We start from the raw sequence: 14,439 nt of genomic DNA, 5'->3' as shown, positions 1-14,439 counted from the left end.
GAGGAATCAATGCTGTGCATGAATGAACATACATGGGCATCATTACCAGTCGGGCTTATATGAGGAACGCAGATAGTGTTGGCATTTACATAAAGGTGGTCGTGTCAAAAATACTGCTGTTGCTTTCCCCAGTATATCAGTGGTTCAAACAAAAACAGGAAAGAGAGTTTCTAATATTTGAAAATCAAAGTGATGACAAAAATCATTACAAGACGAGAACACATAAATAAAATTCAATCAGGAAGTAATTGAAAATAGAGAGGAAAATTAATGAATAGGGCATGGAAATGACAGAAGCATAGATACAGCTCAGAAGGTTCGTCCTTCACTGTGGTGGATTACTCCCGTCTGCAGACTCCATTTACCGCCCGCTCGGACACCGACTTACAATTCACCGCCCTCCTTCCACCCCTCTGCAAGACCCCCTCCACACTCACACACAGTTACACACACGGGCGTCCCACTCCTTCGCCAGCGTAAGCATTGATGGTGTTGCTATGGCAACAGCATTCCACTGCAGAGGCAAATGTGGGCAGTGATCGATCTTTTAGTGTGGCTGCATCATGTACACATGTATCGATGTAGCGACGAGAAAAGCCTGACTGTGAAACGCCGACTTCGGATCAGTGAAAGATTTCAGGTGATATTTTTGGCAGGTATGTATTTGAAGAAAAAGACAGAAAATAAAAAAATAACAGTAAAACATTGGGAGGAGGAAGAGGGAGACGACATGTGCCATGTCGTCTAGTCTGCACTGTCAGCTGAGTTTGTGATTCCGCTTTTGAAGTTCATGTCAAACCATACGACGTTGCGAGATTGAAAAATTCTTTTCAACATAAGGTTCGATGGATCCTATACAACCTACTTGTCTCGGAGTTTAAAGCATTCCTGTTGGTGTACTGCTTGAAAATCTCACACTTCAGACACAAAGTGAAGAGATGCCAGTTTAGGATATTATATTTTAGCCCTATTTAGCTTGAGCTTTTCATTATTTGGCAAATCTAAGTGGAATTTATTTTTTCTTTGCAAGTTGTACCTCTACATCAGCATATAGGCTCCAAGGTCCATTAAGTCGCTTCAAGACGAGGTTATACTGAATCTTTTCTACAACCTGCAAAGTGATCAGTTGATGATCAGACAACATGAGTGCATCTTTGTGACTGAGTGGCTCCCTTTATGAATGAGCCGTGGCCTTTGCTTCATAATCTGATTCATAATGAAACAGAAATAGACTTTTCTGCAATGGGCTTTGGATGCTTTTTGTGACAAAACTACTGTTTTAAGAAGAAATGGACAGATTTGTTTGTCAGAGCACCTTTGTATGAACGCTGTCGATGAAGTACCCAATATCCTGTAATGGCTTTTGTTTTATTTCCGTGAGCCAGACATGGACAACTGAAAGCCTGCATATAATATTCAGCTCCTGATCTCTATGATTTCAAAAGATATTTTAAAACATTGTGATGCAAAGATGACTGTGGAACCCAGAGCCACCTTTGAACTCACTATCTAATTCAATCTTGACTACTCCGAAAGTAATTACTTTTAATGATCAAATGTAGGCATTTTGATTAAATAAGATTAACTCCACAGTTCTAGCTCTCATTCACTGTCAAGTAGTGTGTTCTAATTTGGCAATCTGGCTAAGAAGTTCAAGAAGTTTTCCAACTTTGCAATCCAACTTTGTTGTCTGTCAATATAAGTTCTCACCATTGTTAATGTTTATAGAGTGTTGTTTTCTGTGGTTTCTTTGGTTTCTTTACAAAAACAAACCGCACTAACTACAGGCCCTACATGAAAACTACATCGGTTTCAGCGTTGCTGCCATTTCTGCATAAATGGGCATCGTTTTCAAAACGTTGCTGTGTAAATGCAAAACCTTTCTGAAGACAAAATGCATAAAATATGCTCTTTCACTTCAAATACTCATACATTATTCATATTTCTAGTCTAAAATTTCCTTTTGTTTCTCGAAAAGAAAATTTCTGTCCGAAAATGAAAAAACAAAAGACGGTTTAAGTGGACAAGCAAATCTGTGCGATTCAGGAGTTTTGATTTTTTTGGTAAAATTGTCAAGAGCATTCAGCCCTCGACTGTCAGATTCCAAACAAGAGCTCAAGCTGCTCCTGTAGCCTCTCCCAGGGATTGAAACAAAACAAAACCAAAAAAAAAGCAATCACCTGCTGCCACCGGGTCCCGTTAGATTGACAGACAGTGAGACGTCTGAGTCTGCACACAGGCTTTTCTCCAGTCGGCGGTGGTGTCTTTGGATAACGTGTTTCAGACAGAGGGAGAGACTGGCTTTGCTGAAAGTTCTCCAGCTGCTCGATTTTATCTCGCATCAATCCATCCAGCATGCCTCTCACCCTGATTGGAAACACTGACACCCTGCCCTATTGTGAATTTGAGCGGCTCTTGCACAAACATGCTAAACCTTTATCTCTAATTGATCAAGCCCGGACAGAGCAGTAATCGCCCATCGTGTGCTGTTAAATGAATTGTTACCTTGCCCACAGCCATAGCTCCGATGATGACTATTTGATGGTCAGTCTGCCACTTTGGTCACTCTGCTGGAATGTAAATCCATCAAAATTGTCACCTTGTTATGGAGCTGATGGAAATAAAAGCCGAGGTAGAAGGTAGAGGAGGTGGAGGGCGAGATAGACCGAGCAACTGGAAAACACCTCTAATAAGGAAAAGAAAAAAAAAATTCTGGAATTGAGAGTGTACTTGAATAGAAACAAAGCCGATTTGGCAGTCTGAAGGGGTGCCCAGGCTTCGTACTGCTATACAATATATGTGTGTGTTTGCGTTAAATGAAAACACCTGTTGGCCTGTGGGGTGAGGAAAACTATGTTCTGAATCCATTTTGAAGGCACAAAATGACCTTGAGGCCCCCATAGTCAGCTAGACACCATCCAGAGAGAGAGAGAGAGAGAGAGAGAGAGAGAGAGAGAGAGAAGCTGTCTGTCCAGTAGCTTATAAAAAGTCCATTATGGTGTGCTTATATCGGTTCGGGCTCTCCCAGATGGACCCTGGAGTAAATGGACAGCACCAGAGACCTATAAGCTTAGATTTGATAAACAGCTGTGAAATAGCTCGTGTATGTGTGTGTGTGTGTGTTTATGTGATTGGTGTGTGCATTCAGTCATACACTCTGCAACTATATAGCCAACAGTATTTAACAGCAAACATTTCTGTACTACTGTATTTTTGTGCATGTCCATGCAATATACTTAACATTGCTATTTTACCTTATTTTCTTTATTCACGCGTGCACACGCACGCACACGCACACACACACACACACACACACACACACACACACACACACACACACACACACACACACACACACACACACACACACACACACACACACACACACACTTAGTCCTCCCCGGCAGGCTTAAATCCAGGCTCAGTCTGACAAAAGAGCCCATGGCTCTAACTGGCTCTGGCCCAATCCCCTTCCCCAGCCCGCTGCTTTGTACTGGCTCAAAAACCGCTTTACTGCATGACGTTTATTTATCAGCCTTATTTACGTCCTATTGAGTGCGGTGCATTTTTTTGCGCGCGCGCACCCATGACACATCCAGGTGCGCTTTTGCATTGTCGTCGTTGCTCACATGTGCTCTTAAAAGCCATTCCTGTTGCTTCAGCTCAGCGTATTTCACCGCAATTTGCAGTGAATTGTGGAGACTGACAAAGGCCACCGCATGCAGAGTTATGTGAAAGGAATTTCTACTGCAGTACATGTCACTTTACCAATTGTTTCTGCAGAAGGAAGAGCAAAAAGCATGGAGATGTGGATCAAAAGCGCCAAGAAGTACTGATTTATTTATGACATGTGGGGCCGACTTAGGTCAACAAGAACTTATGCTGCAGTTACACTTAGTTGCTATGATTTGATCTTTTGAGATGTATATTATAGATTATAGCACTTTAATTGATGAAGTGACACTGAATAAACCCTTTACAGGGCAAATCATAATCTTTACATGCAAGACTTATTGGAGTAACAAATTTATAACATATATTAGACCTGTTCAAAAAAATCCTTATCTCAGATTTTTATTCAGTAGGGCCTGGTTCCCATTCTCCAAGCTCAAAAATGACTAAATATACCAATTACATGTTCCTGGGACCGGGGTTATGCCTGCCACAAAAGCCATGAAGCCATGAAGTTGTATTGTTGACGTATTGGCAAAATCGCTTAAAAACATAGTATATGTGGTTCTATTTTTCTTTAAAAAGACACAGCTATTAATGTTATGGCATATCAGGTGGTACCAGCTGAAAGCTTTTCAAATGTCCTTTCACATGACACCAAGCACATATACAATTCAATGATCTGCAGTTCTCAACATCACTAAAATATGTACATTATGTGGCTTTGGCAAAGGTGACAACAAAATGTGAAAACAATTTTTTTCATGCTAATTGTTTAAATTTGTATGCATTGGGAATGACTTCCACTGTCTAGAAATTGCAGGAACAAAAGAAGTACTTTCATTCTTTGCCTTAAAAAAATCCCCTAAAGAAAAAAATTGAAAGGTTTGTAAAGAGGCGATAAGATTTTTCCGTTTATAGGTTAATGTGTGTGTGTGTGTGTGTGTGTGTGTGTGAGAGAGAGAGAGAGAGTGTGTGTTGTATAATATTGTATATAAAGGCACATTCCTACCTCTTCCCTGCCACACACATACGCAATTTACTGCACATATAGAACTTTTTTTTTTTTCTCCATCTTTCAGGGGACAGTTTAATAGCATGTTTTCACCCATTGCAGCTATATGAGTAAAATATCACATTTTTCACCTCTGTTCTCAGTTAATCTGAGGATTATTGACCCCTCTCCCTATTGGAAGTGATACTGCCAGGTATAGATGGAAAAAAGATTCCCCCCGAGATGAAGAAGCAACTGAAAATGTTGAGTAGGGGATGAGAGAGGGCAAGGCAATTTGATGAAGTATGTGATGATGTGTCCATTAAAGTGCAGTCCAGAACATTAAACAATATAGCACTGTTTGTAAAGGTCAGTACTCTCAGGGGCTTATCCATATTGATCTCTACTTTCAATTGTGGCGGATTCTGCAACAATGTTCTCCTAAATCCTCTTCACTGCTCTAGACCTTACAGAGAGAAAGAGAGACAGACGTAGCAAATAAATGAAGAAAGAGTGGGGGGAAAAAAAGTAGCCCTCACCGGTCATTTTATGTGAGACATTACTTTTCTGTGCTGCTTCACTGACTTCAATCTCATGGGAACACACAGGCATAGAATATACACCCACTCACCAAGGCTTAATTTGTGCTGAAATCTGCGAGAAAATGATTCGGAAGCTGTGAGATCAGGACCAATGCTTCCTGTTGGTTTCAAAATGAGTCAATACCTCTTGTGAATGTTTAAAAGTTGAATTCAGAAAAATCTATGGCAACTTGCAGAAGTTTTATACTACTGTGGGATTGCTTCCAGCCAAGGTTACTTTCAAACTCTTTATACTTGCTAGGCGGACTTCCAACGCCCTAAACGCAGGTCAGCACAGTCCTTTTTGTTTAGCTCAAGCTCAGGACTGAGAATATATTTACCGTACAAGTACTTTTGACTGTCCTCCTGATGAGCTGTTTATAGATATCCTCAAAACATCCAAATGAAAGAGTGATCAGGAGCTACGAATAGTTTTATACCCTGCCTGCATGACAGTCGTTTGATGTAAAAATGGGGGGGGGGGATAAATAAAGTAGCGTTTTTGGGCGTCTGTTTGCATGACCACTGAGTTCAGAGACACTGAGAACGCAACTCTCTAAAAACTGCTCCCAAAAAGGAACTTTTCAAAAACAATTCCACTCCATCAAATGGGGTGAACTACAACTTTTCTGAAACGGTGTTACTGCGCATGCACATCACAGACATGGTAAGTAGCTCTTCTGCACCAGTAGACTGATAACAAAGGCAACCTTCACAGTGGCATGACTCCCAGTCCGTAGTCTCCTGCTGGGACTTGGAAGTTTTACACTTACAGTCACTACAATAGCAATCCAACTTTGTCGTCTGTCCATGCAAATGTCCAAATATTTGCCATTACAGCGTATTGTTCTCCACCCACGTGTGTGGTTTCATTATGGAAACAACCAACAGCAACAACTCGTGGCCTGGTATGGTAACTACATAATTTTCAGTCTTTCTGTCATTTCTGTATAAACAGAAACTGTTTTCAAATTGTTGTCATGTAAACTTGAAACTCCTGGGAAGCAAACATTAAAAAGAACATGTGTTTTCACTTGAAATGTCATGTAAGCCGGACCTTAATTACCAATTCATTTGAATGCAGTTGTTTTCAAGCAGAGGGACTTTTAAAACAAGCATGTACCGTGGTTGCTAAATATAAATATACCAATGATTGGCATAAGAGTCATGATGGTCTGAAGTTTGCAATTCGGAGATATTGATAGCCTTGCGTCTTCCACACAATATGTTACCGGATCCGTCCAGATCTAGTGCCTGCAACGTAATAGTGAGTCCTTCAGTTTAAGGCTCAGTATCTTTACTTTTGACCAATTTATAGCCTTCGCGATGTGACCAGCTCTGCGGTAAAAGCGATGATCAGACGTTTCCCCCGCTTTGACAGATTAAAAAAAAATGTTGTGTCGCACTGCAGAAGCTCGATGGTTATCTATGCGTTGAATCAGGTGTGCTGGGAACAGGGAGGCAAGTAAAGCATGCAGTGCAGGACCAGCCCTGGGAAACATTGATCTACACTGTTGATGACTGATTGCAGTAAGTTAATCACCCCTGTCAGCACTTCACAGGGCTTGTGGCAGTGTGATTTGTCACATGCTTGCAGCAGGCACAAGAAAAGCACCCAAATCACACCCAGGTCACCCAAGGCCACCTTCACAGAGGATACCGGCTGATGAAAACACGGCTGACTCACGCCCAGTTGAGGGTCCGGGATAAATCCATATAGTAGCAGAATATTACAAGAATTAATGAATTTGTCTATGTATTCTTTGGTTTTGAAACCACTCAAGCATTTTATTTATAGTACCAATTACAGCATAGTCATTTCTAGACACTTTTACAGAGAAAACGTAAGAATCGATGCATTTTTGACAAGGACCAAACTGTGGTGGTTTGATGGCTCCATCAGAGCAGTCAGAACTTTTAGGGTGTTCTTCATCACAAATTATTGTTGAAATACTCAAAATATGCAGCTGAGCAGGTTTGTGTATTTCATTAGCGACCTGAGTGTGGACATGGAGTGGAAAGTTGTTGCATTCCCTGGGAAGCTGGTATATTTGCCTATTTTTTTCCTGCTTGATTGGCACATTTCATGCAACAAGATTCTGTCTCTGCAAAGCAACGAGGCGATTAGATGACATTAAAGTCTTTTCATTGTCTTCTAAAGTACTTTCAGATCCCGTTGCACTGCTTGTTCGTTTCAGTTGGTTTATAATAGAGTGAAACCGTCAACCCACACACTGGCACACAGTGGTTCTTGCTGTTACCCTGGGCTGTAACCAGCTGCAGATAACATCTAGATAGCACACAAACACAATTATTAAATTTTTCCTCTTGTAAAAGATTGTACTGTAGCCTTTAAGCACCGGCAGTCCTGCTGAGAACAATGCACAAACCCAAGAAAATGGGAAGAGAAAGCATTTGGCTGAATAAACAAAAATGAGAAAACAACAAATGTTATTTTATTCTTTTCTCTTTTTTTTTTTTTCCTACTGACAAAGATTCAATTTTGTTAAAGGCCAAATTAAAAGGGCGAGTTGAGAAGAGTGTTTGAGCAGTCATGACAGTCATGACTGTGTGTGTATTCATCACTGGGCCCGGGACCTGCATTATAGCAGGGGCTGTCAAAATGTGGGAGGATCCAGAGTCGAAATCACTCAGTGCTCGTGCTGAAAGTTTTGTCTGATGCTGAGTGGTAGCTTATAGTTGAGCTCTCTGTTAACAGCTGCCGGGATTCAGAGGCAATAAAAAGCATCACCTTTACTGTGCCGGTTAGAGGCTTCTAACAGATAATTTGCATCTTTACATTTATTCTGTTGTTAAGATGCCGGTAATAGAGCTACATTACCTTTACAGTGAGATTGGGAAAAGGCGTCCTCCCGGTGCACTGCATCATGGGACCTTGTAGTCCTGGTAGGGGCAGCGAGAGAAAAACCAATCACATTTAGAACATTAGGGTCTGGGTTAGCGGTGGCATCAGGGTTATGAGTTGGCCAGGAAGCAGTTATGATTTACAGTGACTGTGTATGAAAGGACTGCACGTCATAAAATGTCCCTTGAAGGTTGAAGTGGGTTTTAAACACTCATGGAGAGTTGTGTGTGTGTGAGTGTGAGCTGTATGCACTTGAGGCTCCTATGCTTTTTTCGCTCTGAGGTCAACTCCTTGACAGGAGTTAATGTGAGGAAATGTTGCCGTCAATCACTTTTGCGCTGTCTAATCCAATACGCAGACACACAGTCAGATTCCATGTGGAAAATTAGCGTAGATGTCTTTTCTTATTTTCTTATTCCCCTTTTCACGAACACATCCGCTACAAAAGATCATAAAGGCAAGATATACCCATGCTAGAAATCTGCTATATCAAAGATTACTCTTCCTGCTGTGAGAATGATTAAGACTTGCATTGATGAAACTAAGCCTACAAATCCATTTGCACCAAAACAGAACAATCTGAGCTCGCGTCTTTAGATTTTTGTAGCAACTGGGATGAACTCGACTGAGACATAAGTATGTTTCTTTTTTAATAACGATTAGAAACCAGTATTGTTTGCTGCTTATGTCAGACTGTAACATTTATATCAAATCCAATCATTTTTAAAATATGCATGCACATTTTTAATAATATCTTCACTGTTTTATCACTTGCAAACTTTTTTTAAGACTAACTTACTTTGCTGTATTTACTGTGTTTATCGTACTGCCTTCAAATATGTATATTTGTGACATTTCATGTTTTTCCTCTGAGCTAATAAGACGGCCAGAATTGACTTGTTGCTGATTTTTAGAGATTATGCAGCAGACTTGACACTGTGCTATCTCTTTCTGCACAATGTGTGCTGAAGTGTTTCAGCATGTTCTTTAAATATTCTGCCACCAGGAGCAAGCCAAGGAAATGTAGGCGTCTGTATTTGTAATTTGCCAGAGTTGTGTTTTGGATGTTCTAAAACTTGTGTCTTTCGACTTATTATAAAGTGGATGTCGACGCTGATGCAACAGTAACTTTCTGCATCTTGTTGTTATTGGCATCTGTAATTCCTTCATCACATAACAAACTTACTTATATTGCTGCGTCTGTCTTGTTTGTTGCAGATCCGTACGACGATGACCTGAAGGTGAAGACGCAAAGACCTCGGTCAGCTGACCAGCCAGGTGTGTTTCAGGCACAAACAGGTGAGTTTGAGGAGTGTGTGATCGTCTTCCACAGCCTGGAACAAAAGAAGAGGCCACCTGACCTTTTCGAGCTGTATGTGTGACTAAAAATAGTGAGTCCCTTATAAATTATTATTGTACTTTTACCTTTTGAAGCCTCTGTAGAAACTTGGGGCCACCGCCGGGGTTTGCTCATTACCTCATGTGAACATGAGAAATTGTGAAATGGTGACTGTGTAAGACTTCGGAATGGTGCATAATTAATAGAGTGGATGAAAAAAAAAAAATAGAGAGGCTTGAATTATTCATCACACGATACATTAAATATATGCAAAATGTCACATGTAGGAGGAGGAACGTACCCTATACATACACGCCTGTATGCTGCCTTTTTCACCCACACTACAATGGGTCATGCTCCTGCAGGAGATTGCGCACAGACACGCATTTCCATATTCACAGTTATTGCCACATGGAGGAGGGAGTCCCTACCGCGAGGGAAACCCCTGGCTCTGTCTTGTCCTTCTCCTCTCTCCCCCCCCCCCCCCCCCCCCTCCTCCTCACCCTCCTCCCTTCCTTTTCTTCTCCCCATTCTTCCCGTCCTCCAGGCATGTGTGATGAGCTTAAGCTTTGACTCACGGCATGTTAATGAAGATGTAATGCGATTAACGGACATGCAATTAATTTGATTTCCTCCTTTGCCATGTGATGACGCCTCCATCAAAGGACACGGCGCTCATAAACAATTTAGATGGGCAGAGAGTGGAATGAGTTGACGCGCGTTTTTTTTTGCTTTCAAGGGCGTAACTCAAGGAAACAATGGGACGCGCTCTCCAGCTGCCGTCAGAATTCGAATCAGACTTAATCATGTCTCAGCGCCCGATCTTGTATGGGTGCTTACATCCACGTAAACACGGATTCAAATGAGACATGCTTTTCAGGCCTTTTGGCCTGAATGCCTTCAGCCCAAAGATTGCATGAATTAACATAATTTATTTAATGTATCACCTTAAAGCACAATTGTTTAACTTGATTATCATCGCGTTACACATGGATATATTCAGATTAAAAAGCTTCAGTGCATTAAGTGAATGCCACAAAAGATTTATTCTATCTAAACTCTTTTTTTTTTCAAACCCACATTAGAGCCATCGTCATCGAAACTCTGGTAAATGACTATTTTTAAGTTATCCGAATAGTTCAGTCTGAGAAGAATACAATGTATGCTACGTAATGGCTTTTTGTTGAGCTGCCGTTCAAGAAAACTAATTCAGCATTTATTCAGCGTCATATGGACAAATTACTCTGTTCACAATAGTACAGTAAAGATGATAATCGGCTTCAAATCTCTCATGAATTGGTTCTTTATTGCATCCCTTTTAACCTTTGATACCTGTTCAAGTGGGAATGTGAGCTTGGTTGAATGAATAAATCGTCTTTATTTCAAATATAAAACACTGCTCTACTGTCATTACACAGAAAACAAAAACATTTGAAAAGGAGGGGGAGGAATTACGAACGTATCAGTTAATGAAAAGCAATTTTCTTCACTTCAAAGTTATAGGAAAAAGGAAATACATTTATATTCATAGTGATTTACATAGCTGCATATGTTGTCTGTGTGCCGTTTTTACAGCTCAGTCCTGAACACCTCTAAAATCTTTCAACTTTGTTTTTAATGATATGATCATTTAACTGTTTTCAATTTATTCCATAATTTATAACCACAAACTGAAATATAAAAACATCAGATTATTATCCCCAGTCTTGATCACATGGAAAACTTGGAATCTATGTTGATCATAATTTAATCTAGCAATTATTTCATTTAATCTTTTCTTATAGTTGTAATGTTCGCAATTGTTCAAGATAAAGGAATTTAATATATTTGGACTTTAAAAATAATGTGTTCAGTCATGAGTGGATGCATTCACAATTTGTATTTTTTTGCCTGACACTGCATAGTGAGTCACAATCTAGAAAGTTATTCTTTACTTAATACTAATATCCCACTTGATAATCTGGATTTGTAATGTTTTATATGTGGTTTTCAGTCATTTCTTTGCATCTATTGTAACATTCAGACATTTGATTTAGTAACATCGACAATAATAATCCAATTTACCTGAATCAGCAATCCTCAATCACCTCCATATTTAACCAACATCATTTTAGGTTTGTTTGAATTTGAGGACTGTAAATATTTATTTTGTCAATTATTAGCATAGTTATTGCTCTCAATGCCTGTTACATTCCAGTTGATCAACAGTTGAAAAAATGATTGTGTCATCAGCAAATTGTAATAACTTCAAACCATTGGAAAACTACGTAATTGATATAACATTTTGGCCCCAATACTGACCCCTGAGGAACACCATAAGCAACACTAAAATAAAATAACTTGTAGTTTCCCCAACTTCAAAAACTGCTGTGACTCAAATAATTATTAAGCCACTCAAAGACTGTTAGCTTTAAGACACACCTTTCCAATTTCTATTTGCGAAGCTAACATGCCAAATAATGCCAAATGCTTTCTTCAGATCATTAAAGCTTAGAATTTATTCAGCTATGTTAATAATTGCCAGTGATGCTGATCTGTTTGCTCTGAAACCACATTGACCATCTGCAAGTAAGCTTTGTTTGTAACAAACATTTGCATAATCCCTTGCTTAAAAACGTCAATCAAGAATATGAGAGAAATGTAACAGACAGGTTTTTGAAGAAATGTTTGTTCCTAGTTTCATATAGAAGTATGACTTCAGATATTTTTCAATTTGGGTTTTGAGATCCTTTCAATGACCCTTTTCTGTGGTACCTTATCAATGCCATCATAAACAAGGGATGTGTTGATTACACATTTATGATCATTATCAATAATTCCCCTGCTAAGATGTCTGTCAATCAAAATGTTTTCTTCTGTATCTCGTCCTGTATACAAGGGCCGATAGTTGGAAAAAGAATTTTATGAATCAATTCACTGCATCGTTGCATACTTCAATAATATAAATGCATTTCTTTGACTTAGTTTAATGATGTATTTATAATTTCAAATCATTTTTCATTGTATTATTGAGCATAAGCCATCATTTATTGATTATTTTGGAGGCCTTTCTTAAAAGGGGGAAACGGAACATCCATTGCTCTTCTTTAGTTTCCCTACTCTATAATTATGAGCAGTGTTGTGCAAGTTACAGGATATATTTCAATGCAGAAATTACTTACCTCTGTTAAAAGCAGCATCTCCCTTCTGTAGTTTCCAAAAATACATAACGAGTTGTTTTATTTGTGACACATAAGCTAATAGGAAACAACGTTGGAACTGTTGTGCTTGGTGCAGATTTAATTCACTCATTAAGTTTAGTTGAAGTTAGCTGGACAAAGATTTACTATAGGAACATAATGTTTTTACTATAGGAACATAATGTTAAGATTAACAGACATGTGGTAAGTTAACATTTACTGGCATCTGGATATCTGTCTTAGCTACAGTGCGACTTTTTTGTTTTGGTTTCTGTCTGGAAGATCGAGTTTGTCCTGAGATGCTTGTCCTGCAGAAAACTGTTAAAGCAGTTTTAATTAGTGGTGATACAAATGGATGTCTCATGAACCGGACAGGAAGGATACTACTTAACTAGCTTAATGTACAATAAAAGTAATGAGGAAAAAGCTCACGTAAACTTTGTTAGCTTTAAATAGCGATTTAACTCATTTCAAATCAAGAGTCTGTTCCAGCAAATAACTATCAAAATTACTGGAGTTGCGCACATTTGCATCGTGGCATTAATTAACCGGACAAGTCAACACTTTGCTGTCATCCATTCCAATTCCTATTCATACTTTGTTAAGATCAAAGTAACTAAAAAGGAATAGTTTGCATTGATTTTTTTTTTTTTTTTCCCCACTGTTTGCATTGATTTTTACGTTTACAGACACGGTCCATGCTGGACGGCTGACATGATAAATCCCGACCATCTTCATAACATTCCTCCCTGATGTGTGACATGCAGTACAGCATGATGGATTGTGGTAATTGTGGTGCAGTGGGATTTTCCCAGCTCGTACAATGATTAAAGACATCAGAGCAGCAGCAGCATTGGTTCAGATCTGCTCAACAAATACAGCGCTGTGCGATTACATCTCTGAAGGCTCGCACATACTGTGTTTGCTTGATCTTCTACAAATGGACCACAGTAGTCTCATCAGGATTTGGAACAAGCGTGAACATGCCCTCAAATCAATGTGTTTTTTTTAAAAAAAAACTGTATATTTATATAAAGAACAATCTTGTCTTTGCTCCTTCTTGCCTTGTTTCACAGGTGACCCTGCAGCAGAGGAATGGTCCCAGTGGAGCGTATGTTCCCTCACATGTGGGCAAGGCTGGCAAGTGAGGACGAGATCATGTGTTTCGTCTCCGTACGGGACACTGTGCAGCGGCGCCCTGCGGGAGACACGCATGTGCAACAACACTTCGTCTTGTCCAGGTGAAACTGGAATCACAGGCTCAGGTATGTTTAAAAAAAAAACTGTCCATTGGTTACCTTTAACCAAATCCCTAATAAAATGCTCATGCATCTTTTGTCACAGACAATTATTTACTTAATATGTAAAAGCTCTCTGCATAACGTCTCAACATCTCAACTTTGCTCCAACTTCTGCAAAGAAAAGAAACAATAGTGCCTGTGATTTCCCGTCACTCCTCTGTATGAAGGTAGGCGGTTTGCACATGCTAGACCATGCACACATGACACTGACTCTGCTCAGCTAGCATATAATGTAACCCTGCAGTCGGAGCTGAAAATAAACCTCCCCAGACTGAGACTGTCTTTTTTTTGTCATTTCAGTTCACACTGCTGCCCACCTGAGAAAAAAAGAGATAGAGACTGACAGGCTGACACTTCAGCTCGGTGTCAGCAAGTCTATTAGACCTGCCACAGCGCTAAAGTTCAAACTTACTGGCCTCTCTATCTTTAGCTCTTTTCTGCTCTTTCATTCTGCCTTCAGCGTCTATCTTATTCCCCGTTTCTTTTCATTTATCTGTTTGTATATGT

The 14,439-nt window shown here is 39.7% G+C and overlaps 1 protein-coding gene across 3 annotated transcripts in view; it reads left to right on the top strand.

Moving 5' to 3' along the window:
* Positions 1-14,439, top strand: part of adgrb2 (adhesion G protein-coupled receptor B2) — a 230,078-nt gene that overhangs the window by 100,704 nt on the left and 114,935 nt on the right. For all 3 annotated transcript variants that reach the window (XM_030082255.1, XM_030082254.1, XM_030082253.1), the window contains exons 3-4: positions 9,332-9,412; positions 13,708-13,896. In XM_030082255.1, the coding sequence (XP_029938115.1) occupies positions 9,332-9,412; positions 13,708-13,896 (270 nt within the window). The remainder of the gene's footprint in view (positions 1-9,331; positions 9,413-13,707; positions 13,897-14,439) is intronic.

The sequence above is a fragment of the Salarias fasciatus genome, chromosome 22, assembly GCF_902148845.1.
Source record: "Salarias fasciatus chromosome 22, fSalaFa1.1, whole genome shotgun sequence".
In the NCBI taxonomy this organism is placed as follows: Eukaryota; Metazoa; Chordata; class Actinopteri; order Blenniiformes; family Blenniidae; genus Salarias; species Salarias fasciatus.
Note: the sequence above shows the minus strand (reverse complement) of the source record. Positions and strands in the feature narration are given on the sequence as shown.